We start from the raw sequence: 26953 nt of genomic DNA on the forward strand, positions 1-26953 counted from the left end.
AGTAGAAAATTAGCCTGATATATAAGGAAAAGTACCTTGTTTCCTGATTGGACGATCAGGAAGAGAAAATTCGTATGGAAAGTTCAAAAGAAATTCGGGGGTGATTATCCCTTCCGAAGTCTGGCTAAGAACCGTTTGATATTCTTTTACTTTCAGGTCAATTTGCCTTCTCAATGTTGTTTATTATTAAATATGTTAATTAAATCGAGTTCCGAATTTAAAATAATTCCATAATAATTAATAAAAAGATTATTTAAATTTTTAATTATGATTTAACAATTTTTAAATTTTAATAATTAATATATTAATATATATATAATATATTTATAAATTGTATATTAATATTTTATTACATTATTACATTATTTTATAATGTAATTTATATTATTTATATTATATTTATATTATAGTATAAGTTAATATAGTATAATTTATGATGTATAATATTTGTTGATTATGAATCAACCATTTGTTAAATAAAATCGGAGAATGCGCGTACAATAGAAAGGAAACAATTTATACCTGTTCCTTTGAAATTTTAGAAAGTTTAGACTTAAGGACTAAATGTGGCAAGCTTGTCTTGGAGAATTACAGTTATTCTTTTATTAGTTATGTTTACCATTTACCAAAAATTGTCTTTTGTAAATATAAGAAAAATATTATACAAAGGATGATTTCATAAAGCATCAGTGCTTCTCATTTACATTTTACAATATTTTATTACAAATTTACTTCTCAATAATTTTATAAATTTTGGAATTTTATAAAATTATTTTTTATTATTATATAAATTAATTGATTACTATATACAAACTTTATTAATATATTTATGTTAGAGATATATAAAAATTTAACAATTATAAAGCATTGTTATTTATTAAATTCACGCGAAAATTTATGCACGTATATATATATATATATATAAATGTATACATGCAAGTATATATATATATATATATACTTGCATGTATACATTTATATTGGAATTATTGATGCGTGTGATACTTGTTCACATAAGTATATGCACGCAATATAAGCATGCACCATTTATTGCTATTTTAATATATCTTAATTGTATAATTATTGAAATATCTAAAATTATATATAATTTTCTGAATTATTTTTTATATTTGTTATATTTTTTTAAATTATATTTTAATAAATATTTTTTTCAATAATTAAATTAATTATCTAAAAGATCATTTTTTGAAATTTATATTTTTATACAAAGAATATAAAAGAAAAGAAGAATTTTTGAATAAATTTCTTTTTATTTTTTTATCGATTATTTTAAATTCAATAAAATAGTAAAAAAAAAATATATTATATTGCATTGCAATAAAAGTTTTTAAGATCGCGCGCAATTCAATAAAGTATGGCAGCCATATTGACTATGTATTCCCAACCCAGTACCAAGGATGTTTGTGCGTGCCTGGCACCACTGCTGTTATATCGCGGTCGTTGTCGTCGTCAACGTCGTCGTTTTCGTTGTTATTTCTATTATCGTCGTCAACGTTATTCCTATCATTGAATAATTTCGTTGACGTGCAAAGATATCTATCAAACGATTCACAACACAGAAACAATATTCTAACAAAATTGAAAATTTCTATTTGCGAAATGTCAAATCAAATATGTCTAAAATGGAACAGTTTTTTAAACAATATCGCCACGAGTTTCGAAAGTCTTTGGGAGGAAGAAGGTTTAGTAGATGTGACATTGGCAAGTGATGGACAGTGTCTTACAGCTCATAAAGTGATTCTCTCAGCAAGTAGTCCTTTTTTCAAAAAAGTTTTTCAGGTTGGTTTTCTATAGTTTTCTATACTTCATGATTTGATTGAAGTTTTGACAGTTATTCCATTATTGAAAAAAGTTCGTTATTAGCCTCTTTAATCAATAATATTTAAGAAAGAAATTCTTTAAACGTATAATCGTACAAATTTGAGGTTAGCCTACTTTGAACAATACGTGTCATATTTTAAATTTGTCGTGCTTCATTGCCACGTGATTTTGATCACATTTGTATTTTATATATATATATATATATATATATATATATATAGTTTAATGAAAAATATTGCCTAAAAAATTTTTTCAATATTTATAGACAAATCCCTGTCAACATCCAGTTATAATACTCCAAGATGTACACTTCAGTGAACTAGAAGCTTTACTTATATTTATATATAAAGGAGAAGTAAATATTGAACAAAAAAATTTGCCAGCACTTTTAAAAGCTGCAGAAACATTACAAATCCGTGGTCTTTCGGGAGGAGATATATTTGCTAAAGAATCTTATAAAAGATTAGTAGAATTGGAACAGGCAGTAGAAGAAGGAACAGGTAGTAAAGAAGAAAATCCAAAGAAAAAACAAAAATTGAACAAACATCAAAATTCTATATTAGAAACAGCACTAACACCTAAAGTATCTCAAGTAGAAAGCACAGATGAGTCTACAACCAGTGAACAAGGTGGTAAAGAAGGAGATTATTTATTGCAAAAAAATATGCAAAATCCAATCTATCAACGTTTAGAAATGAAGGTTAATTATTATATTAATTTAAAATTTTTTATATGATATTAGTTAATGAAACATGAAATAAATATAATTTATTATATTTTCAGATAGAACCATTAGAAACTGTATTAGAAGATTCTCAAAAACAATCTTCAACGGACAAAGATCCAGCAGAAAGATTAGATACTGGACAACTTGAAGGAAATCAAGGTTAGTAATATTTAGAAAATTATATGATATTGCTTTATATTTAAAAAAATAATAGAAAATATAATCATATGCATGTTATTATTAGAGAATATGTTACATTTATCTTATAGCAATTTATGCATATTTTGATATTTCATTTTTATATACATATCTTTTGTTGCATTATATCTTGATACGATAATTTAGAGAGAAAAAAATAATTGATTATATATATATATATATATATATTGTTTTATTATGATTAATATCGATAAAAAGTTATATTAAGATTTATTTATTATTTGATCGATAAAAATTACCTATTACATTTGTCTGAAATTTCATTTAAATTAAATTGCATATTAGGTGCGTATTAATTTTCGACGCTTTCTCAGATTCTTGAGTTAGTTTTGATTGCCACATCTGCTTTATTTACATTGGTATAACACATATTTCTTTCATTCCTTTTTATTTCGTTCGATGTTACAAGCAAACTCATAAAGGAAATGGAAACGTGTGTAGATAGTAAGTAAATATGCGAATAAATTAAAGAAATATGGATCGGAGAAACTAGAGGTCAAGGCATAGATAATATTTAGTTATCTAGTTCGATAGATGATTAAATTTTGAACAAGGTTTCGTTTAATATTTTATTAAATTTGAAAAAAAGTCCTGGCTTCTAGTACTCGGAAATGTGATCTAGATTTTGTTTTATATTTATGCGTAAAAAAAAAAAAAAAAAAAAAAAAATATCTGTGCATGCGTGGCGAAGAAGAGAAAGGGAATGATACGCGATCCGATCGTTTAACACGGCATTAAACGAATCTAGTCGAATTTGCTTAATTGTTCGGTACGCTGCAATTCACGCGTTAGGGGGATCCTCCGTGTCTAAAGCAGGCTGTGCTCTGATGTGTGTGGCAGGGTCTGGGAACAGTCCTGCTGAAGATATTTCCGGTTTATCTGGGTTATCCGGCCTAACTGGATTCTCGGACGTGAAGCCACTGCTATACGCGTATCAACAACTACCTTACGCCGATCTTCTGCCGAGTCCGGAGATAATTTCAACGTGGGCATCCTCTCGACCGATGGATCATTTGGCCTGTGACCTTATGAAGATCCTTTTTACTCCGGAGGAGAGGATTCTTTGTAACGTAAATGGCAAGATGGGGAAGCAACAATTCGATAGTAACAAAATACATTTGATAAGAGAAGTTCTGTTGCACTTTAGTGGTATTGCACCCAATAGCGTCGAATGGGAGGAAACGTGGAAAAATTGCGTAACTAAAATCGATACTAGCAATAGGGGCTTGAAAAGGTATCTATTCCAAAGGCGGTCGGTTTACACTCAATGACTAGGGCGTTTCAGGTCAGGCGTAAAACGGAAACGTTTTCACTGGCTGGAATAAAGTGTGATTTTTCTCGCTGATTCGTCGTTTCGATTCTCTTAAAGATCACTTAGGATCGTTTTAGATCGCCTTGGAAGTTTCCGTGTTCTTTCTTTTTTGAAAAAGGGATATCAATAGGTGGAGCGAGAAAATTCAGAGAATATAGTAGAACGTGTTCAAAAAGAGATTAGAGAAACGGAAAATATTCTTAGGCATGGTCCAACTATTTATTACGCTTCACGTTTGCTTTCATCAGGCAAATGATCGACTAATTAATTCGAATATATTTTGTTAAGAAATTTTTTTTTTTTTTTAATACTATTGTATGTCTCGTTTTGTTAACGAAGATTTATTTTATAGTTGAGGAAAATCGATCGATTTTTTTTATTCGATTCCTTTGATTTTTTTTTTTTTTTTCATCCTTGTGCAATGTAACATTCCATCCATTTATTAATTTACGATGTTCACGCAGATTCGCACTCTCGCCGTAGACGATCTATATAACATCTATTAAACGTACCGTATCATAAGAATCCACGGAGTTTCTTATACGTGAAGACAAGATTACTGTACGCGTATAGATGGATCTATAAGTGTGCGTTTACCGATATACGTACTGTTATATACGTGTGCGAGAATAATCACGTCTCGCATTATTGACGATTTTAAAAAAAGAGAAATACGTGTTATGATGTAACGATGAGAGTAGTAATATAAATATATGCTTCTTAACGTTTAAGGGCGTTCAATATACCGTGACGAGACCTCACGCGAACGATTCGCAGCTATCGATGGCACACCATCTTTTTCTACCTTTTATGTCGAACGGTATAAACGAGTCTGATTTTCGCGTTTTGCCACAATTCTGTTTTCTTTCGTTTGATCTCGCAAAAAAAAAAAAAAAAAAAAAAAAAAGAAAAAAAAACGGTACGAAACGCTTCGAGTTGACTGTTACTATTTAAATCTGTGCGATTGTAGACAAAATACACACATACACAAATGACTGGTTGCAAATAAACCTATTTTACATTTTTAATTGTCTCATCATTTCCTGACATTCCGTTATCCTTTGTCCATGCACACCGCATGCATGGATTATTTAATTTTCAATTTCATATTTTATCAACACGTGTATTCGAACATATTTATTATTTTTAATAAAATTTGGAAGAAAAGGAATCGCATAATCATAAGAAGAACGAACGTTCCACGTTCTGCAAACCGTTTCACCGTTTCCATTTTGATTCCATTCGAAGTTTTATTTCCCATTTCCCAAAGAAAAGAAAAGAAAAAGAAAGATGAACCTGACGATGAACCGACAATCTCCTTACTCGAATTCCTTTCCTTAACTGGTTTTACCGAAGACACTCGAATAAAATGAATAAAAAAAAAAAAGGAAGAAAAATTTGAAGTCGCGGACTGGAATTACTTGCAGGATCATCGAAGCCGAATGTAACCGTAATCGCCGATGCACGAGAGGCCTCGACCCCTTCGCCCGAGCCGGAAACACATGCGAGATTTCCAATTGGCCTTGATCGAACACCACCTTGGAATACGTATCGACACAACGACGAGCTTTACTCGCCGAATTATTCGAATTCGGAATCGATGCCCGATCATCAAGAATCCATGAACATACTCGTGGAACGGAATGCGAGAGTTCTGCGTTCTGTCTTTCCCACTTGTCCGGGGGCAGCTAACAATTCGGAATTCTCGGAGGAGACAGTGAAGGGTGCCACGGCGTATCCACCATTTCCGTGTCCGTTTTGCGACAGGGCGTACACAAGTTGGGGTTTTCGACGAAGGCACATCAAAGCCGTCCACACGATTTCACCATCTTTAAACTGTAAATGGTGCTTACAGGTATGCACGTGACGATTGCGATATTCGATAAGGATATAAAAGGAACGTTTCTTCCAGGTTCTTCCTACGCATGCGGCTTGGAGAAGTCACGTAATATTAGCGCACAATCTGTCCGCAAGCGACGCGCATAATGGTCTCCTGATTTTGGAGGAGGCGCACATGGTTTTACAAATTGCACGCCCTACCAGGTTGGACACTTTAGTTAATATAATTAAACAGAATTCTCAGCAGAACAACAATCAAGATACGAATTCACAATCGGAGAAAAATTGAATCGTCGTTGATTGTGATATAGCGAATTCGTGATTGAAATTTTGTTGTCGATGGAGATTTTTACAAGGAAAGTTAGAAAAAATTTATATATTTTTTCTTAATTAGAATATTCTCATTTTCAGAGAATAGATGAACGAATAAAATATTTATATATATATATAATAATCGTCTTGATCGGCGATAATTGTTTTTCTTTTATAATATTATTTTTTATATATATGTATATTCTGATTGTACATATCGCTTTTATAGTCAGTTATTTGATGGCCAGTATCACGCTTCGTAGCGTAATGTATTTTTATTGCTGTATCCATTTGGATTCTTGTAAAAAGAAATAAATAAATATTTAATATATGACATATGAAGCATTCTCCTTTTTCCGTTGAAAATTTGTGTTACATCAAAAATTAAAAAGATCTCTTTTTCAAATTTTTTATTGCTTAAAATGTACTTATATGATAGTGCATCAGTCGATATTTTTATAAATATTATATACTTTGTAAAAGTGATGGGAGTTTCGTGCTATGCAAATAGAATCGTTATTGTGCAAAGTGCATTTTTTTTTATAATAATTCGATTCTTTTAATAAATGAACATCATGAAATACAATAAAAGAAATTTAAATATAAACTTTTAAATACATTTCCTCACCAAAAAGATAGGCCACATGTATTATTTTTAATCTCTCAATGACGCGTGTAATATTTTCACGAATAATATCAAAATATTAAGAGTTCGAAATATACAATTGGTTGGAAATATCATATAGCTTAGCGTATAACAAAAGAGATCGTTTTATTTTAAGTACAAAATGATAGCACAACAATATAAACTTATTTAATAATGTATCTATTCCTTCTTGTCCTCTATTCTGTCATTTTTATCATACGATTTGATTGATAAAGATTTTGTATATAAATTACAAATGTAAATTTAAAAATATCCCATATTCATAAACAATAATGTTTTTTAATTCGTATACTGTTTACTATTCTTGTATAAACTACGAACAAATAATCAGCAATTTTCAATAATAATTAAGATCAGAAAAACGTACAAGCTATCGTAAAACGGATATATTATTTTCATTAAAATTGGATCAATCTTGATGTACGTATAACCACATTATCTCGTTAAAAAATATAATTAGGTTTGAAGAAATGGGTTCTGATTTGTATTGGACACTCATTCATTCTTCCATTAATTAAATTTGATATTTGTCTCATCGAAATAACCGATATCATTACATTGCTTCCTTCTATTTGTCGTCACATTGTAAATAATGCAATCTCTTTTCATTTTCTTTACGATATGAAAATAACATCGAAATCCAGAACTATTAAATTTTTTTTAAAATCTTAGAATTCTATTCTTTTCCATTTTTTCTTCAAATGCACTTTTTTTTTTACAAAATATAATAAGACGTTATACGTTCTGTTTTGTGCTTCGTCGTTAACGTAGATTTCTTTTTTACTTTTAGTCTCTTAATATTTTTGCATGATTATAGAATATTTCGACGAATATTTAAAACAAATTTTAATACCGCATTTTTCCATTATTTGCTTCGTGCTTGTCAACAACGAATTGAAAGCTATACGAAAAAATTGTTCGCTTATCATGATTGGATAAAGATAATGGCTGATCGATCATATTTTTCTTTTTGCCATAATTTAAAACATTTTTTAAGAAAATATATATTTTATTGACTTGTTTTTATTATTATTGATATTTTTGATACTGATAACTATTTTAATTTTAAAATCTGTTTTTTTTTTCAGAGTCGTTTAATTTTTTACACGTTCTATATATGTTATAAATTTTAAATAATATTATACATACTGCAATCTTTATTTATTGATGGATTTATGATGGAATACTAAGCAATTTCTAAACATATTAACAAAGTGTGCTATCATTTCGGTAGCGAACAGTTTTTCTTTGATATTTTCAAAATCTAATATATCATGATTTATTCCCAATAAACCGCATATTTTAAATTTTTAATGTTTTGATATTATTCATCACAAACGGAAAATATTACATCAGTCATTGAGAAATTAAAGATAGCACGTTTGCGCTATCTTTTTAACGAGGATTCGAAATAAGTGTTTTTAAATATTTAATTCTTCTGTGAATTAATCCTTCTTAAGTGCATTGACTTAATATTTTAAGCAGTTTCTTGTTAATATTATCATCATTATTATTATCATCATCATTATCATTATCATTACCATTATTATAATTATTATTGTTATTGTTATTATTATTATTTTTTGTGGTGTAACAATGCAAATATCTGTGTATAATTTAACAAGAATATCTGTATGCTGTATATGGCCAATATAAAAATAACTGTCAACAATTGTACAATGAACAAGGAATATCGCTAACTGTTGAAGAAGACAAACGGGCACGCTGAGGAACGAATCGCTCGATGAAAATCATTGTACATTGGACAAAAATTCCGACGTCATCGTCTCGCCCGAGGCGAGAATGAAAATTTATAAAAGAAGCTTACACGACGAAACGTTATTACAAACGATACATCTTGTCTCTACGTAAAAGAGAAACAAAGAAAAGCATTAAAAAAATATACGTATGTACATATTTGTGGATAAAAAAATTTCCCTCTGAGTCAGCAACATTGGTGAATTGGGTATCAATCTTTTCAAATCATACGTACTCGTACATTTGTTTCCATCGGACACAGCTACAAGTATCTTGCGGGCTTCTCAAATTTTTTTTTTTTTTTTTTTTTTTTTTTTTTCTTTTTCTCGCGATATTAGCAATTCCAATTGGTCCAGTTTTTTGTGGTGGCGGTTTCGATACATAGGAAGGTTTTCGTCGTTTCGTCGACTCGAATTTTTACAACTCGGCCACGTAACCCTCGATAACGATTCCCGGTGCGATCTCCGCGGTCACACTTTCCGAGGGCGCGTTACCACCTCCGATGCCCGATCGATCCTCACCCCAGACAGCCTCTTTCGCGTATTTCTCAGACATTTGGACCATTTCGTTGGGACTCCACTCGAGAGAATCTCTACGACTACCTCCGCTTTTATATACGATGTTCGATTCGCTCTCCCGATTTCCACGATATCCCGTACTTGGCAGTGGTGACGGTGAATGAGAATGACTCTCGAAGACGGAGGGACGCTTCAACGATGCTCGATAAGACGTTTTTCTCAACATTGCCTGTTCGAATCAACATCGAGCAGGTTATAGTTTTTTTCCTTTTTTTTTTTTTTTTTCTTTTTTTCAATATATGCTCTGCCAAGCAATCACTTTTGTAATTTTTATAATAATCTTACCTGAAAGTTGAACGGCGGTTCATCGGTGTCCTCGTTATAGTTATAGTTATCTCTACGACCTATCATTTGCAATTCTTGAATCGGATTGATACTGAAATAGAAAGATGGAAAGAACAAAAATGAAGAGAAAGAAGTATAGGTATTAATTTTATATCAGAGATTGTCTTAAATATCAAAGGTTATTAGTTTTACTAATAGCGTGATCGAACCGATTAGGATTGCCGTTGTTACTCTTGCTAGTTTTATTTTCGTATTCCCAATTATAGGTAGCGGTATCTACGTTGCTTTTACTTCGAATATTCGAGCTATAATTGTCAGTGCTACGTATGAGGGGTGGCTGTGGTTGATTGAACGGTACAGGTGGAGGCGGTGCGTGTTTTCTAGAGCGTATCGATCCGATACTATCGTAATTCTGAAAAAAAGAGAGATGGTCAGAATGGAGAATGAACGAATGTAAATATTATTACGAGTATAAATAATAAAAGAGAATAAAATTAAAAGAAAAAAAAAAGTAAATTTAATTTATGGTTACTGAAATTTACTGAGCGAGGATTATGAGCGTTAGCGGGTGGCACGGGAGTAATGCTTCTTGAAGCGTAATGATATCCTGAGTCATCCATTCTGTTTTGGGACAACGCATCGGGTGGACATCGGATCGAAACATTCGGATCTCTGGAAAACGGAGTGTCGATCAGATCTTGTCCCTCGATGTTCGAATGTACACGATGTGGCGAGTTCGTCGTTTGAACTTCAACGTCTGAAAAATGCAGAGCAATTTTGGATGGAGAGTAAATTCTCTCCGAAAAAGAGCTCAGGCAATCGCGGTTTTTTTTATATTCTTTTATTTATTTTTGTATCGTATTATTTATTATCATTATTATCATAAAACGCGACAATTGATCCCGATCAACGAAGGATTTAAAATTTCTTGTCGATTACATCGATTGTCGAACACATCGATAAAATTAATATTAATTGACTGAAAGAGAAATTGATGAAAAGAGTTAGACAAACTGCATACACAGAATGATACGAAAGTATTATCTGCATTTTAACGACAGAGGGAATTATGAATCAAGAACGATATGCACTCTGTGTGCGCAGTGTGCGATGAACTTAACACAAGGTTAAAAAAAAAAGAAAAAAAAAAGAAGTAGAATGATAATTGAAATGTACGAAAAAGATGTGAGAAAAAATTCCGTTCTCGAGTGGATAAAGATGACGAGTTATCGATGTTATCAGTTCGATTGGGCGAAACAAAATAGTGATAGGCACCTTTGGTACGACTGTTCCTGGTGGCCCAAGGCACTGTATGTCTTTGTAATGGCGCGTCCCAAGCTTCGTGCTCTTCGTCAGATGCCAATGACGACGCGTATCTGCGAGAACGTGATTTTCAGTCCACAAAACTTCAAAGAGTTTTTAAGCGGCTCTTATGTTGCGATAGAGACGGCATACAATGAAAGACGAAAAATAATGACAAAACAGCACATTTACAAAAAAAAAAAAAAGGACAACGCGAAAGGCATTTTGTGTTGTGAAACAAAACTTTTATATTATTCGTATTGTTTGATTTTGAATTTGAATCACCCGATGAAAACACAGAAATCTATATAAAAACTACACACGAACACGATTAATGATAAATGAAATTCTAATGAAAGGAATTGACACTAATTTTATCTGAACAATTTTCTAAAAAGTGGAAAGGGAAAAATTGGAGGAGGAGAATAACATAAAATCGACTCACCCAACATTTTTCATTCCTTTATTTGAATAAGTAAAAGGTAACTCGGAATTAAAGTTGAAAGGTAACTTGTGTACTTCGGGTAATCTCATTTGGCCCAAGTACGTGGATGGCGAAATATTAGTATTTACTTTATCTATGGATATTTCTTTATTCGTCGTCACAAGAGATACTATTATCGCTTGATTGAACAGATGCACCTGTTTAAAATAATTTTAAATGAAATTTTAATCTAAAAATCTATTATTTATTATATAACTTGAGAAGAAAAAAAATAAGAAAGATCTTGTTTACTTGTTGCGAAAATTGCACGAGGTCTTGATATCGGGCTGCACGGTACCGTAGAAGAACTTGAAATATGCTCTTCGATCTCCATTTGCTGCTGTAAAACTTCATCATATCTATCATTTGCATACTCATCTTCTCCTTCGTCAAAAGAGGCTTCATCTCCGCTCTTACTAAATGTCCCCTGTACACTATTTTTCATATAACATTATAATTAATCATTATAAGAATGGATAATGGAACGTGAATTAAAAATATGAGATGAAAACGACTATTAGGCTCGTCAAAAAATTTTTTTTCCCTCATTCAATCAAACATCTTATTTATATTTGTCCTACCTTTCTGAACAACTACAGCTGCCTCTTCTTCCGTTAGCTCCATCGTCTTCTTTTCCTTTATAGACGCTTTCTTCACTGAAACAATACCCGTTAAATTTCTTGTCGTAAAAAAAAAAAAAAAAAGTACGAGCCTTTCAAAAAAAGAAGAAAAAAAAAAAAAGAAAGAAACAAAAACAAAAGATATGGAAAAACGATGAATCGGCTCGCATCTAATATTGCGCTTCTCTTGCTTATCAATTTACCTACCAATTTCTTTTTTTACATTGGACGTGATCTTCGACGCCATGTTTTTGCGCGCTAAGAAGGCTCTCATCATGCATTGAACCTTTATTATTTTTTTCACTTGTGTCTCGTACAAGCGCGAAAGATATTCCTCGTTGTAATATTTCAAAAATACTTTAGTCTTTCCAATTATCCAACCTTCCAATTTTAATCTGATCAATAGCAATCGACAATTGTCCTTAGTTATTTCTACGGTTTCATCGAAATCGAACGCCAAGAATTGATATCTAATCGTGAAAGGTTTTTTCAGTTTAGTTCAATTTAGTTTAGTTAATTTAGTTTAGTCAAAAAAAAAAGAAAAAAAAAGAAAAGAAAAAAAATCGGAATAGAAAGAAAGAATCGATCGAAAATATATTTTTATATTCGTGGATGGATATAAAAGTTTAGTTCACCTTCGAAGAAATTCTGGAAAAGTTATTCTATGGGGATAACCATGTTGTCTGGCTTTGGCAGTGTCAAGAACCGCCAACGCTCTGATCTGTTGTCTAACGACCTCTCGATAAAATCCACGAGGCGTCCCTTCGAGATCTGATCTTATGCATCTGATGAAATGAATACCACCGCTTCCGCCTCCTATCGAAAGGTTCTTAAGGATTTCAAGGCTGGTGGATTTAAAGGTAGCCGCGCAAGTTCTCATTTTCCGTATCTGGGAGAATTGGCCTCGGGACGTGGTGTTAAATCTCTGTTTATAAAATAACAATCGTCGAATCACATTTTTCTAAACTTCAATTTTTTTTTTTCCATTTTCCTCAGAAGATCGTCGTATTTATCGCTTTCATTTTTTTTTTATTCCTCTAATCTCGTTTTCGTTCTACTTTTTACTTTATTTATTTATTTATTTTTTTTTTTTATGAAATGGCAAAAATTGAAATTATTACTATCAAGCGATCTTACCCTTAGTTTCGATGTTTCCTGCATAACCGTGCTCCATTTGCTTTTGTTCGTCTTCTTTTCCTCAAGATTCGAATGTTCATTGATTATGGTCAAATTGCCAGACTTGGTCAGTTTGTTCGTGAACATTTCTTTCACGGTTCCGATGGCCGATTGCCTCAAAGTTTCGATCATCTCCGGAGGGAGAAAGTCACGATTCTTCTCGGCAATATCGCTAGCGTCGTAGATCAATTTCCCTGTGTAATGAGCGACGGTAAATTCATGGGAACTCACCACTTTTACGTAAACATTGCCTGCCCGATTTTGAATTTTGCTTATCACGTGTGTATAATCGAGCATGTTTTTCGACGCTTCATCGATTATGCTGAATAAACCTCTATCTTTCCCCATCAGATTGTCTATCGCATTCTTGTTATCGTAAAACTGTAAACGCTGCATAGGTATAGCCTCTTCTTCTTGTTCTTGCTGTGGATCAACGTTTTAATAAAAGGAAAAAAAAAAAAAAATCTTATCCACGATAAAATTTATTTTATCAAAGAAAAAAAGAAAAAAGATCATCTTACCATTTCCCAAGCGAACACCCTTTGGTTGTAATAACACTGCATCTGTTCGTTCATGGTGTTCACCACCAATTGTTCGAGTCGATTTGTCGCAAAACATTCGAATCCGAAGAGATCCATCATGTTAATCGCGTATTTATCACCGCTAAAAGACACAATTGTTTTAGGTAATTCCATCTCGTTAATTAATTTGCACGCGATTACTTACAATAAGGAACGTGTCAACGTAAATTTGACGTTGATAGTGTTCACGATCCAATCGACCAATCGTTGATATATCGTATTAGCTAATACATCCCTTGCTTCTTTCGCTTCTTCGTAAGTGTGCTTCCTACGTACTGCGTTTCCATTCACGATCATGCAATAATTAAGCAACGCCCAACTAAATTTCTTCTCGTCTAAATTAAGCAGCTCAGCGACTGGAATAAGAAAAATAATCGTTAATATTAAACATAGGTTTAGAATATGGAATAATATAGAATATCGAAATATCAAAATATCAAAAATTCTTTACCTTTGTTAGCCGCGTCATTATTGTCCATATCAGCCTCTCCATTATTATCTTCGATGAAACGAATTTCTCCTAGGATCAAAATGGCTGCCAATACTTTCCAGATCATTTCGCAATGCTCCTCCATCTCCAAGATCTTTAAACTCTCTTTAAACTCCTCGAACTTGACCACATTTCCTCGCGGATCATTTCGAACTTTGAACGATCGCTTTCTTTCAGTCCCCTTCTCGCTTATTCTCAGATATCTCATCCTTCTTCCCGGCGGTAGATGATATTGTTTCAACTTATTTATGGCGTCCATACCGTCGTAAAAGTAATACAACACGTGAAAATTCGATTGATTCCTGCCGAGAAGATATACGATCATGATCACCGCGTGTCCAATCGATAAATCGTACGATTAGATCTATCGTTAAGGTCGGAACGCAATCTCGAAATCTGATATACGAGTAAATTATTAGTTCTGGTCAAATAACAGAGGCCGATCTTAACCTGTCGCGTATAGAAATGCGCCATTTTTCCAACTGATACAACCAAAATATGCCGCCCGAGGCTTTCCCGGACGATCCGTACGTGGTTTGCACTTGAAGCACGCATCTGGTCGAATTAGGATTTAAAGGTGTGGCGGCATTGCTGAAAGCTTGAATTATTTTAATCGCACGTATAAATCTCCCTCCAATATCTTGCAAACTCTGAAATCAAACGAGCAAAAATTGATACTGATGATTATTTTTTTCAAAATAGCGATCGTGTTTCGATGATATATTTTATCACTGATCAAATTTTATGCCCATAACGTTCTAATATCAAAATTCTATCGTTATTCTATCTTTTTTCTTTTCGATGCGATTTTTTTTTATTTGCAAAATATTCGAAATGATTTCTAAGATAATGATTTAAAAAAATCGATTTTTTCTCCCTTAAATTAAAAAACCGAATTGCTTGAAAATAACGAAAACTTTTAGAATAATACTCGTTAATATTAATATTCCTTTAAGAATGCGAATCGATCGACGATCGATCAACTTACTTTCCCTAAATACATCAGATGTTGAATCAGATGCATCATATTAGTCGTCTTTCCCGAATTACTCTCGCCTGCGAATAGAATGTGTTGAGCCTCATTGTTGTGCATCACGTCTTGATAAGCGCTATCTGCCACGGAATATATATGAGGCGCGTTATCCGACCGCGATTTGAATTGATATTTTGTGTGAAACTGCAATCAATCACGAAAGAGAATTGAATTTAATATTAATTTCATGCAAAATAAACGGGATCAAAGATATTCAAAGTTATTCGTCATTAATATTAATCGTATTAGTTATTAGTTATATTAGTATTAGTTAGTATGGTCCATTTAACCCTGATGATTAATAAAGATTTATTCGATAAATAATTTTTACATCGGATCCATAAATGTCTTGTTGCTCGTTCGGATTTAAAATTAAAAGTATATCTCCAATGAAACTGTGGTAATAGCCTTGCCGCAATCTTTCGTGCAATTCGTCCAGGATCGCGTCTTCCGTGAGAGTTTCGAGCGCGGCCAGATCTTCCATGAACATAGGCTCCAAAGGATCGGTTTGATGAGTCTGAATCGGCGAGAGAAAATAAAGATAAGGTGAAAGCAAGAACAACGTTATTACGTTTACTTAAAACACGTTTTACCTTCAGGAAACCCTTTCGAACTAATATTTCCAATTTTCTTTCCTGTTTACCTTTCTCACACGCGTCCATCATTAATATCTTGATCTCTTTCGTTAACTGGAAATATTATTGTTATTACAGTTATTTTTATCTCACTCTTTTTCTCCGTTTAATCGTCGTAAAAATCTTTTTTTTACTTAAATTACCAGAAAATCGTTATCGGATAAATCTGTTAAGAAAGGATGTTCGATTATTTCCCCCATGAACGGTCTATTTTCAGGATTCTTCTCGAGACATCTGAAAGACAAGATCGATAATACGTATGGAATATATGTATATTCGCGTGAAATATAAATTCGATCGAATTCACTCGTATAACGAAAATTGTATCGAGAAACGTACTCGGCAATGAAATCGTTGAAATTTTGGGACCAATTGGACGGTCTGTTCAAAGTCGGAGGAGGATTTCGTATTATTTGGAAGAGCGCTCTGGTAGGATGCATATCTTGAAACGGTGGTTTTCCATCGGCCAACTCGATCGCCGTGATTCCTATTGCCCAGACATCGGCCCTGTTTCCATATCCCTCGGTGTTATTCCCTTTACTCATGGCGACTTCCGGCGCCATCCAACTCGGCGATCCTACGCAAGTGTATCTCTTTCCTATTTCAGATTGGCACGTTCTCGACAGGCCAAAATCGACCAACTTTATCTCTCCCTCTTTGGTCAGTAATATATTACTGCCACGTATGTCACGGTGCATCACGTTGTTCTCGTTCAGATAAATCATCGCCTGAGAAGGATAATAAAATTCTGTGAGACGGGTCGGGAAGGGAACCCAATCGTAAGAACGCAAAAGATTAGACGAAAAAGATCGAATCCTCGCCTCTCGATCGAATATCTTTTCGTTCGATTTCTCCTTTCGTTCTTGTGAAACGCGATTTCGTCGAGAGGGTAGACACCGGTACCTCGTTCTTCGCGAGCATTTATTTCGCGTGTAATTTGCCGGCATTAAACGTCAACGTGGCCTGATTTACCGCACGAGCGACCGTGGACGAATCGCTACTGGGTCCATGGAACACGTACCAACGCGAACAAGAAGGCGACGTCCGAGGAGAAGAAGAAGGGGGTTGCGTGCACTTTACGAGAAAGGATGGTAAGACGAGCAAAGAGAGACAAAGAAAGGAGGAGAAGAACGAGGAACGCAGGAAATCTCGCGTGTGTGGATGGCATACAAGAAAAAAATTATTCTCCAAGCATCGTTGTTGTACCACATGAAAATGCGACTACAACTAGTCCGCTACAATTAGATCGAATCGTTCGAAATCGGAAATCGAAATAATGCAAAAGTGTGGATAAATAAAACGATTTCTCTCTCTTTCTCTCTTTCTCTCTCGTGACAAGATGAAAACGAGCTAGGATTACGCGCCTGATATCGTTGTAATCCGTATAGTTTTATTTACACCGGACGGTTTCGATGGACGATGTCTATCTATCTATTTGTTCCTTTCGATTGAGAATGTAAGAATACGAGTTCGTTTCGGACACGATGGATAGGTTGAACGTTGGCACGGAAAATGATATTGATCCAAGATAGGAAGTGGTTATCCAGCGAAGTGAATTCGTCGAGGTTCGAGGTATCAGGTTCACGAAGTTCTCACGGCGGAGATAATTGGCAGAACCCATCGATTTTACGCGGTCCCGATGTTTTTGCAGAGAAACCGAGCCGCGAACCGCGACCGCGTATCGGGTATAACCGAGCGGAGAGGAAACGAGCGCACGGCGCGCCGATTCGAAACGGAAACGCGCGTTTTACCCTCGGCGCCGATCAGGTTGCAGCGTTTGACGCGTAAATGACACCCGTTCGCTCTCCGGTGTCCAGTATTTTTTTCTAATCGTTTCCTCGCGTTTATTTCGTTTCCGCGCTCGTTCCGCGGACCCGGCCGCCACGCTAGCAAAAGGACACGAGTACGAATGGTAGCCGCTACGAAACCACGTCTCCTACGATATTAAGCTAAATTATATTCCGGAGGGGGGCGGAATTGCGGGGAACATTATCCCATTGTGACCGAGCGAATCCCTTTTCCCCGCTAAAATTACAGACCTCCTCCAGCCGGGAAACTCGGTTCGCAACTCGCCCGTGTGTCGCGACTCTCGCGATTATTCCTCTCGTTCTTTACATCCACTGGCCGCGAGCGCACGCCAACAGTCCCATATAATACGTTTTTCTACATACCAGCGGAGATCTGTCCTTGACTGTAACGCGAGGAACACGGAGAAACGCGAATAGCTAGTGCACACGGGCCGAGAGGAGAAGAATGGGACGGAAGTCTTGGCGCTCTTGATCTCCGCTGGATGCATCGTGGAAGGGAGAGAGAAAGAGAGAGAGAGGGGGGAGAGAGGGAGAGAAAGAGCGGGCACAGCCTTTCATTTGCGAGCAGGTTAATTAGCGAGCTATCTCGCCTGTCTTATTTGTAATTTATACGCCGTAGAATGCGGCCCATTGACGCGCGTCTTTCGCGATCCTTTGCGTCGTCCTGCTCTCTCTCTCTCTCTATCTCTCTCTCTCTCTCTTCTCTGGATTTCGTTGCTCGCACGTAAACGCGAATACTCGGTGAACGCCGGTGAACCGCGGAGTTACCCCGTCGCGCGAGACCAGCTCCTTTCGTCGACGCCACGTTCGAATCGTGTCATGAAACGAACCAGCTCGTTTCCCTTTGTCCGCCTCCCGACGTCGTTTTTACTCCTACCTTCTCTTTCTTCCACTTTCATTTTTCTTACACACGGGTCACGACGATTTTAACGAATACTAGGTCGTTTCAATAATTCTTCTCTCTTATTTGCTACGTCAACTCTTCTCCGCTGCTCTTTCATGTAACACGTGTGTTTTTTTTTTTTTTTTCTTTTTAAGAAAAGTAAGAGTTAAGCTAAGTTTCTTTCTAGATTCTTTTTTAGACAGAATTTATTATTATCGTTAGTATGATGTTTAGAAAAAAATTATATATACAAGTTGATTGGATTAATTTTTCACGATTATAAATCGAATCATCATAAAATCATCGAATAATGGAATAACGATTTTTTGATCGAAAGTTTATAGTAAGTAAGAAGAGCGGAAGGAATTTTTGGAAGAACTTGATATTTCGTTCGTTTGCGACGCTTATGCCTCGTATGTGTAACGATAGGATTGGATATAATTTGATTTGTAATTGTCTTCGACCATTATCAGCTACCTAATGTCATCGCTTTTATAGCCACGCATAAATAACGTTTATTGCAAACTTAAACGATGAACGGCAACGGCCGTTTAGGAAATACGGCGAAATCGGGGTTATAATATCAAGAAATTGCATCATTACGAACCTTTTTTAGAGCTCCATTTTAAATGCGCTCAATTAGCTTTATTTACCTGTATCACTTCTTTGAGGATGAAGCTTATGTGTTCTTCGCGCATTTTCTTGTTCATGGTTAGAAGGCCTTGCACGAGATCCATCACGGTTCCACCGTCGCAAAGCTACCAATTGTAAATAAAACGAAGACGTATTATTATAGATAAAATTTTAGAAAACGAACATTGCAAGATAATAAAGAAACAAATACATGAAATCAATTTAATCGAAACTATTCGAACACACGGTTCGACGTATATTGTACAAGCACGTATTGTAAAAGTCGAAACGTGATATAGCAAAATCATTTTATATTGTGTTTACTCTTATAAATATATCTCGTAATCGCGGTTTAAGAAAGCAATCTTCGATTTGCGTCGCCGCATCGTACTTGCGTCGCTTTCGCGTTGATAGCTTACTTCACCCGCGAAATTGCGGAAGCAATTTAAATCGACTATTCGAGACGAGAAGTTTAATTTTCCGAGCGATTTTACGTAATTGCTCGCGATCTCGATACTCGATATTAACGGTTTCAACTTCTCTCTACCTCTAATGCAACCCTGGCGCGGATCGAAGCAGAAAATGCTTATAAACGCTTCTAAACACGCGTTTACATCTTAATCTAATAATAAATTTTATTTCGGTATATTCGCCTGCGGTTTCGTGCTCTCGACGAATCCAGATGGAGATGAGTATTTAGTCGTAATACGATACGAGCTTCAAACGAAGCGAGGCAAACACGCGATGCCGTTCTTTCGATTGAAAGCATCGAAACCTCGTAACGAAAATTTCGTCTGCGTATAAGACGATTAATGTATATATATATATATGTATAATTGTAAAACTGTGCTCGATGATAAATCTTAACTACATCGTCGTTTCTCTTTTCCAAAAAAGAGTTCCTCGCCTCGTCGTCTTCTATCAATTCTGAACTCGCCCTGTCGAATTTACCTTTTTCCGGAAGCATTTCACCGGAATAGAGAGATCGACTCGCAAATTCGTTCGTCGTTATTTTCTCTCTCGTTGTCTCGTATCTCTCCTACAATTACTCATCGTACACGCACGTTTCCGTTTATTTCCTCGAGACTATCGAGCGTACACTGTATTCTATTCTATCGTCGAATTTCGTCTCGAGAAATATTCGGTATAAATATAACGGTTAACAATAATCGGATATTCGGCATCACGGTTCGAACGAAAAAGAAAAGAAATGGGACGTCGCGGTTGGTATTTAGGGGGCATGAAAGATCGTACGTGAACGCGCGTAGTATGCGTTAAATCGAATATCGACGGTTTGCTCGAGATAAGTAATAATATTTCGGGCGCACCGAGGAGGTCCACCCGTAAATTAGGGCCGCGACGTGCCAGGGCTCACCTGCGTACACGAACGAGTTTAATGATTGTTTAATGGCCGCGCGTGTCGTAAATTATCCGTGTATTCGACCGTCTCAAATGCTTGAAATTGCCTCCGGGTCCTGGCATGGGTAGTACGTACACCAACTCTTCCATCGCCGTTGTCTTCCGTTTTTTTCTCTTTTTATTCCCCTCCATCTCCCCACACCCACCCTCGTGCCGTGTCTGTTCGCGGTCTCCGCTCTATTCTCTCTTTCTTTTCTTTTCTTTTTTCCTTCTTTCCCCTCCCACCCCTCCCCTCTCTTTCTTTTTCTCCGAAGAATTACGATGTTAAAGGAGTGGCGCTTTACAGGTATAATGGTATCTCGAGATCGATGCTCGAACGCGATATAAAACGGTTTAGAGCCGAATAACGTCTACGTCGAACGCGATAACGGAGAGATACGGGTTCGGGTTAAGATAAGTTCGTTCGATTTCTCGTTTCTTACCTCCATCACGAACCATATTTGATCGTATTCGGTCTTCTTTCCGGATCTTCTGCGATATATACCATAGAAATCCGGCAGATTCGGATGAGACGTGTAATCTCGAAGAATTCTGTACTCCTCGAGGATCATGGATTCCGATTCGGGAGTGAGCTTTTGCACCTTCACCGCCACTCTTTTGTTTTCTGTAAGAAAACGAGGCACGGCGTGAACGACGACGGATGCACGAAAGGAAGAAGAAATAAAAAAAAAAAAGATACGTCTCCTTCTTAGACACAAATTACAAATTTAGAAGAGAAAATAGATGGAACAGATTGCAACAACTATACTACCGGCTTGTCGATCGATCGCCTCGTAAACGTCGCCGCATACACCGGATCCTATGCAATCTCTGAGAAGGTAACGTTTTCCAGGATCCTGTATGCTGTCCAATCGTTGCACGGCGGATCTTCCTCCATCGTTAAAATCCTCTTCCCAGTTCTCCCTTCGTCTCCGTTGTTCTCTCATACCCCTGTTGCCGTAATCGGTGTATCCGTAATCGCTCATTTTCGCCTCGTTTCTCCACTACAACTGAAACATCGGGCGAAAAAGAGAATCGCTCGTTCTCCAAATACTCGATTAAACAAGATGAAAACGAGAGAGGGGGGAGGGGGAAAAAAGAGTTCTGTCTTTTTTTTCTCTCTTTCTTTTTTTTTTTTTTTTTTTTTTTTGCAGTAGCAGCAGCAACAGCGGAACGAACGATTGCGCGATCGAAACGTATCGAGAAGAATGGAAAGGTTTTTTATTGCAGAGAGTTGAAAAAAAAAAAGAAACGAAAAAAAAGGAAGAAAGCAAGGAAAGAAGAGAAAAGAGAGAAAAGAAAGGGGGGAGAGAGAAAAAAAAAAAAATTTNAAAAAAATAAAATTTAAACGATTCCCGATCGAGATTCGCGCGAAGCGAAAACCTCTGCCCCCGATGCATTCCCCGATGCATGGAAACATGCACGACAAAAAGTTCATTAATTTTGTTCTCGTTTTCAGTAGTTGGGGAGTGCTCGTCGATGCAGCGGTGGAGGAAGTGGTTCGTCGTCGCGTACCTCTTCACACTCACGGGAAAGCGGGACCCGTTGGTGGTGCCCCTTTCCATCTGTTCGAACGACGAGAGAATGACTCTTCGAAGAGAACGCTCTACAGATTTTTTACGAGAGGCCAGGTTCGGCCGGTCGAGGGTTTCACGGCGCATCGGCACAAAGGTGAGTGCTAATTATATTCTTTCTCGAGTGCCGCGTGAACGAGTGGTAATCGCTAATTAGTAGCTCGCTTCCTGAAACGTTCCACTAAAGGGAGGAAAAACTAAAGTTGCGTCAGGAATTCGAAAACATATCATTCGGTTCGATTCGGAGTCGGAAATTATCTCGCGTAACTTTTCTTCTTCTTTTTTCTTTCTTTCTTTCTTTCTCTCTCTCTCTCGAGCTCGGAATATCTTACAACACGAATACGACACGAATACGACACGAGTACAACAGTTGTCGCTACAGTTGTACCGATTCGTTAATCGCGATACTACACAACAACGTACAACGTAAGCAGATGTGTGTAGGTTGGTAGAACTTGCGGGTTTTCCGTGATTTTCGTTCGTCGTCCGTAGGAAAAATGAATTTTCTTCGTTACACGATTGCGAGCCACGACGATGAGAGCGACGAGGTGGAAAAATCTTGGACAAAGATCCAAAAAGACGGTTGAGAAACGACGTGAATTAATTCGTGGAAACGCGAACGGTCTAACTGTTTCACCATTCGCATCCTTGTCCGGTACTTGTAGGGCTGCGGGAACGGCAATGGATAATACACATCCCATTTATCGGATTTTACGGATTGCGTAAGAGTATTTAATGGGCTACGCGAGTCCGTGGTTGGCTCGCTTAGTTGCTTTGCCAAAGACTCGATCGATCGATGCGGTTTCACTTTTTTTTTTTTTCTTTTCCTCTTTTCTTCTTTTTCCTTTTTACTCCATTCCTCTATTTTCTCTTTACCTCCGTGCGCCCATTATCTTGCGGGACAGTTGATAAGCTTCGTTGACACGAAATACTGCCGTCGGGAGTATCTACGTTATTGGATCATTAATCGTAATCCCCTCGTCGAAATCATTAGCGGTGTTGCCAAGGTAAATAAGTCGCCGTTTAGCGACATTTTGCCTCTCGAAACGGTGAACGAGTTCAACTCGAGCATCTCGTTCGCGATTCGAGGCGAACACCGGTAGAGCTTTCTCTTTGCCAAAGAGAGGCGCAAGAGAGATTCGGCGGAGGATCCATCCATCGCGAACCGGTAAAAATCTCCCGCGTTGTTCCCGTGCTTGATGGAAATGGAAAGACGGAGGGAAAAAAAGGAAAAGAGGAGGGTGATGGGGATTGGATAGGAGAGGAAACAGAGAGAGAGAGAGAGAGAGGTGTGGGACGGGAGGGCGAGTAACGAGAGGATTCGCGTCGTTAACCAATTCATTTATTCCCGGTGGGTCGGCGCTCGTCCGGCATAATCCGTCGATTTGTCGGCGCGGCGTGTCTCGTGTAATGCTGCTTCTTGCCGCTTCTTGCCGCTTGTAATCGAAGAGGAAGAGGGAAAGGGAAAGGGCAAGGGAGAAGAGAAAGAGGAAGAGAAAAAGGGAGGAGAGGGAGGAGGAGGAGGAGGAGGAGGCGAGAGTGGAGCGAGAAGACGACGCGTCACTGACTATATGTGAACGAACAGACGTAAGAAACTCGGGTTGATCCACGATGTCCACACGAGATCGTTCCGATCCTTCTCCTCGTACGCGATACGATACGTACGCTATTCCTCGGCTTCCTCGCCAGTTTTCTCAACCTCGTTCTCTCTATCTCTCTCTCTCTTTCTCCCTCTCCTTCTCCCCTCGTGCTCGTTCCTTTTCCCCGTTGCTGGACGGCGAGCAGCGGTGCAGGTTTATCGGTACGACAGGGCGTTAAATTATTGATGCCCGACTGCGCGTCGCGAGAAGACGAACGAGAAGAAAGGTGGCGAGGTAAGGACGGGTCCCGTGATTTCAGAAAAAGCTTTCCGTGCCACTCGGCCCATCGTTTCTTCGTATATCTCCATCCTCGTCCCCGCGATACGCGCGGCTCACGTCCTCTCTCCTTTCTTCGACCGAGGCCGTGGCCGATCGCGAACCTGTGCAGGCCTCCCGAGCTCTTTAAAAGGGAACGAGGGTGGGGACGACGAAACGCTCGTTGTGGGAAAGTTTCAACCACGGACGTGACCGTTCGGTCAAATCGAAAATCGGCCTTTTTCGATCATCGCCCAACCCCTCTCCGCCTCGCCCTCCGCTTCTCCACGTATTTTCGTCGTCGAGTCGCGCGCGCGCGCGCGTCCACGTCCATACCCCTTCGATCCCGGACCGGAGTGATAAGAGTAGCGATGAAACGAAAACGAAGAAGAAACGTTCGGTTCGAGCTTTCCCCCGTTACTCCCCCACGAAAACAGAGTTCTCCTGTGTGGGAAAGTTGATATTCGTTCGGTCGTTTGGAGGAAGGTCCCCTGCTATAGCGGCGGAATGTTAGCACCGCGAATCCCTGGGAAGAAGGGAGCAACGCCGGTAGTGGACGAAGAAGAGGAGGAGGAGGAGGAGGAGGAAGAAAAAGAGAACGCGCAGAAGCCGAAAACGATCGGCAGCCGACCGGTTCGGACCGGTTGAAAAGGGTTCGACACTCCTTTCGCCGGAAAGTACGGTAAACCGGTGACAAGTGGCTCGTTCTCTCGCTTTTCTGTTCCTCCGGCCCATCTCCGCACTCTCGATACCTTTAAACGCGACGCGTCCCCGCCTTTTCCTAATCTTGGAAAAACTAGTCAAATCGTCAATCCTTCTCGATTCGGCGATCGATCCTCGCTATCGTTCGCCGTCTCACGCCGCCTCGTTCCTCGTGGAAAAACTGGTGTATCGGTCCGCGTCGCGATATCGAGAGAGGGATCGATCGATCGTTCAGAGTAGACGGATCTCGTCTCGGTGGCGGACGAGACGCGCCGTGTTTTCCTCGACGGGCACGAGGCCCCCGTTCTTGCCCTCCACGTCTCTTTCTCTCCTTCCGCTCTACCTTTTACAGACACTCTCCAAGATCGATCCTTTCGGCAGATAACGCGTCTGCCTCTTTGAGATTCCGAGGCGGAGGTGTCGCTGTTCTCGCGATCGACCGATCCTCCAAAGATCGTTATTTCCGTCAGGGGGTTAATCGATACCGGGAATCTCGTCTCCGTTCTTCTTCCTCGAACCTCATGCAACATTTAACTTTCCGCAACATATTCCTCTCTCGCGGCTCTTGCGATCGCGCCTCCTCTCTTTCCTCCTCTCCGTCTTGTCTTACCACCGTGTATCTCTTGTCTCTCCCCCTCTCATCTACTTCTCATCTCCTCTTCCTCGTTGGAATTACCGATACACCGGTGTTCAACTATCGCGTGTCCGTCTTTGTCATTCTTGCTCGACCCAACAAGTTGGTCCGAGACGACACCTGGCTGGATTTACCTTCGCGGCAAGTGTCGTCGCACCGCTGCGAGACGAGAAACGCTCTTCTCCGAGAGTTCACGATTGCGCGCGCTTCCTCCTTCTGTCCTCCGACTCTCCGTTCCCTCTGCATTTCTTACGGATTTCTCTCTTTTTCCCTGGCAAAACATTCAGAAACACATGTTCCGCCACCTTGAGAGACGCACCATGGAACGTAAAGCGCCTCGCAGTATACGCCTCTACCCTTTTTCCACCTCTTTTTTCTCTCTTTCTCTCTGTTTCTCTTTTCCTCCTCCTCCTCTTGCATCTCGCACACCTTCGATTCTTTCCTCCTTCTTCGATTCTTCTCATCTTTCGTTGTCCGACTCCTCGTTGTCTCCCTCTTTATTCCGAGCGTCGAGCGAAACTTGTTAATTGCGGCATTATTCGCGATCCGAAAACGATAATGGTGTCTCGGGAGCGAGCCTCGCGATCTTGTGGCATCCCGGGGGGATCGTTCGCGCTAATGCGCCTCCTCTCGGGATAAATATCGTGGAATCTCACTTGTTCGTTCGTCGATCGTTTTCCAAATTGGGATTAAGTCGACTCCTCGATTGGAAAAAAAAGAAAGAAAGAAAAAGAAAAGAAAAAAAAAAAGAATCATAGGCCGATTAAAATCATTCCATCGAATATTCTCGAAGAATTTTCCAAGCTCCCAAGAATTAAGGAGAAGTTGATCACTTTCAGGAGGTGACAAGAACTATCCCTTACACGCGGAATCTTTGGAAAAAAAGGAAAGAAGAAAAATCGTATACGAAAGAGACGCGAGACGCGATTAAAAACAATTATATATCTCGACGATTGATTATTCGAACCGGTCGAAAATCGTGTTATATCGTCGAACGACTAGTAATCGATCCATCGTGTCCATCCTGTTCACAAGTTATACGCGCGAATGATCCTCTCGCGACGACTCGTCGGTGATTCTTCCGTCATTGGTTTTCCAAGAGTCGACGACGGGCTAGAGAGGGACTTAGCCTGTATATGGTCTAGCGGCGGACGAAACGAAGGGTTTTCACGCAAGGTGCAAAACACTTACTCGTAAGGGACAAGTAACAGAGGGGTGCTCTTATCGTGGCTCGCGATGAAAACTCACCTCTAATTAAAACGTCTGGCAGGTTGTGCAGGCCCTGCGGCGTCCACCCTCGCAATGCTCGTGTGCCGGAGTAAGAGCCGAGCTCTACGACGCTCGTACAGGGCGGCAGTCACGATTGCGTCGAAGGGGTATTGCTGGGGAGGGGTGCTTGGCTTCCATGATCCAATAACGCCGACTTAATTAACTAACTGCTAACTCGCAAGCCTGTTAGCTCATTGATTTCGTTCCCGAGATCGTCGTCCAATCTCGACTCTCTCTCTCTCTCTCTCTCTCTCTCTCTCTCTCTCTCTCTCTCTCTTTCCGCCTCTCATTCCTTTC

The 26953-nt window shown here is 38.3% G+C and overlaps 2 protein-coding genes across 14 annotated transcripts; one reads left to right on the top strand and one right to left on the bottom strand.

The window, feature by feature from the left end:
- Nucleotides 1-1437: 1437 nt before the first annotated feature.
- LOC122718375 (protein bric-a-brac 2-like) lies at nucleotides 1438-6553 on the top strand. Of its 4 annotated transcripts, XM_043943358.1 has the most exons (6): nucleotides 1438-1800; nucleotides 2108-2342; nucleotides 2406-2542; nucleotides 2626-2728; nucleotides 5528-5955; nucleotides 6013-6553. In XM_043943358.1, the coding sequence occupies exons 1-6, from the start codon at nucleotides 1621-1623 to the stop codon at nucleotides 6226-6228; spliced, it is 1299 nt and encodes a 432-aa protein (XP_043799293.1). In that variant the 5' UTR covers nucleotides 1438-1620; the 3' UTR covers nucleotides 6229-6553. The 4 variants fall into 4 exon arrangements, with proteins under 4 accessions (XP_043799293.1, XP_043799292.1, XP_043799294.1 ...); XM_043943357.1 differs by having other exon boundaries at nucleotides 2108-2542; XM_043943359.1 differs by lacking the exons at nucleotides 5528-5955; nucleotides 6013-6553 and adding exons at nucleotides 3230-3232; nucleotides 3629-5125 and having other exon boundaries at nucleotides 2108-2542.
- Nucleotides 6554-6693: 140 nt separating this feature from the next.
- Nucleotides 6694-26711, bottom strand: LOC122718374 (neither inactivation nor afterpotential protein C). Of its 10 annotated transcripts, none has more exons than XR_006347366.1 (25): nucleotides 26636-26711; nucleotides 21355-21592; nucleotides 21026-21207; nucleotides 19205-19309; nucleotides 16200-16588; nucleotides 16004-16094; nucleotides 15819-15914; nucleotides 15557-15742; nucleotides 15181-15369; nucleotides 14643-14842; nucleotides 14154-14494; nucleotides 13848-14058; nucleotides 13643-13784; nucleotides 13083-13544; nucleotides 12581-12870; nucleotides 12153-12415; nucleotides 11907-11981; nucleotides 11578-11759; nucleotides 11287-11483; nucleotides 10815-10915; nucleotides 10082-10296; nucleotides 9749-9951; nucleotides 9540-9630; nucleotides 8912-9423; nucleotides 6694-8782 (listed from the first exon to the last, which is right to left on the bottom strand). XR_006347366.1 is itself a non-coding variant. In XM_043943350.1 (25 exons), exons 3-25 carry the CDS (start codon nucleotides 21566-21568, stop codon nucleotides 9094-9096), a joined length of 4755 nt encoding a protein of 1584 aa, XP_043799285.1. In that variant the 5' UTR covers nucleotides 21569-21592; nucleotides 22098-22147; nucleotides 26636-26654; the 3' UTR covers nucleotides 6694-9093. The 10 variants fall into 10 exon arrangements, 7 of the variants coding, with proteins under 7 accessions (XP_043799285.1, XP_043799284.1, XP_043799286.1 ...); XM_043943350.1 differs by adding an exon at nucleotides 22098-22147 and having other exon boundaries at nucleotides 6694-9423; nucleotides 26636-26654; XM_043943349.1 differs by having other exon boundaries at nucleotides 6694-9423.
- Nucleotides 26712-26953: the final 242 nt, after the last annotated feature.

The sequence above is a fragment of the Apis laboriosa genome, unplaced genomic scaffold (assembly GCF_014066325.1).
Source record: "Apis laboriosa isolate Shangri-la unplaced genomic scaffold, ASM1406632v1 scaffold62_cov152, whole genome shotgun sequence".
In the NCBI taxonomy this organism is placed as follows: Eukaryota; Metazoa; Arthropoda; class Insecta; order Hymenoptera; family Apidae; genus Apis; species Apis laboriosa.

What these genes read in the sequence shown, in the direction of transcription:
- LOC122718375 (XM_043943357.1), top strand. Translation starts at nt 1,621, where the DNA reads ATGTCAAATCAAATATGTCTAAAATGGAACAGTTTTTTAAACAATATC. An exon ending in ATCAACGTTTAGAAATGAAG is followed by an intron (nt 2,543 to 2,625) that starts GTTAATTATTAT and finishes TTATATTTTCAG; the next exon opens with ATAGAACCATTAGAAACTGT. An exon ending in ACAACTTGAAGGAAATCAAG is followed by an intron (nt 2,729 to 5,527) that starts GTTAGTAATATT and finishes AATTACTTGCAG; the next exon opens with GATCATCGAAGCCGAATGTA.
- LOC122718374 (XM_043943349.1), bottom strand. Translation starts at nt 21,568, where the DNA reads ATGAGCGATTACGGATACACCGATTACGGCAACAGGGGTATGAGAGAA. An exon ending in AAGACATTTATGGATCCGAT is followed by an intron (nt 15,370 to 15,556) that starts GTAAAAATTATT and finishes GATTGATTGCAG; the next exon opens with TTTCACACAAAATATCAATT. An exon ending in ACGCTCATAATCCTCGCTCA is followed by an intron (nt 9,952 to 10,081) that starts GTAAATTTCAGT and finishes TCTTTTTTTCAG; the next exon opens with AATTACGATAGTATCGGATC.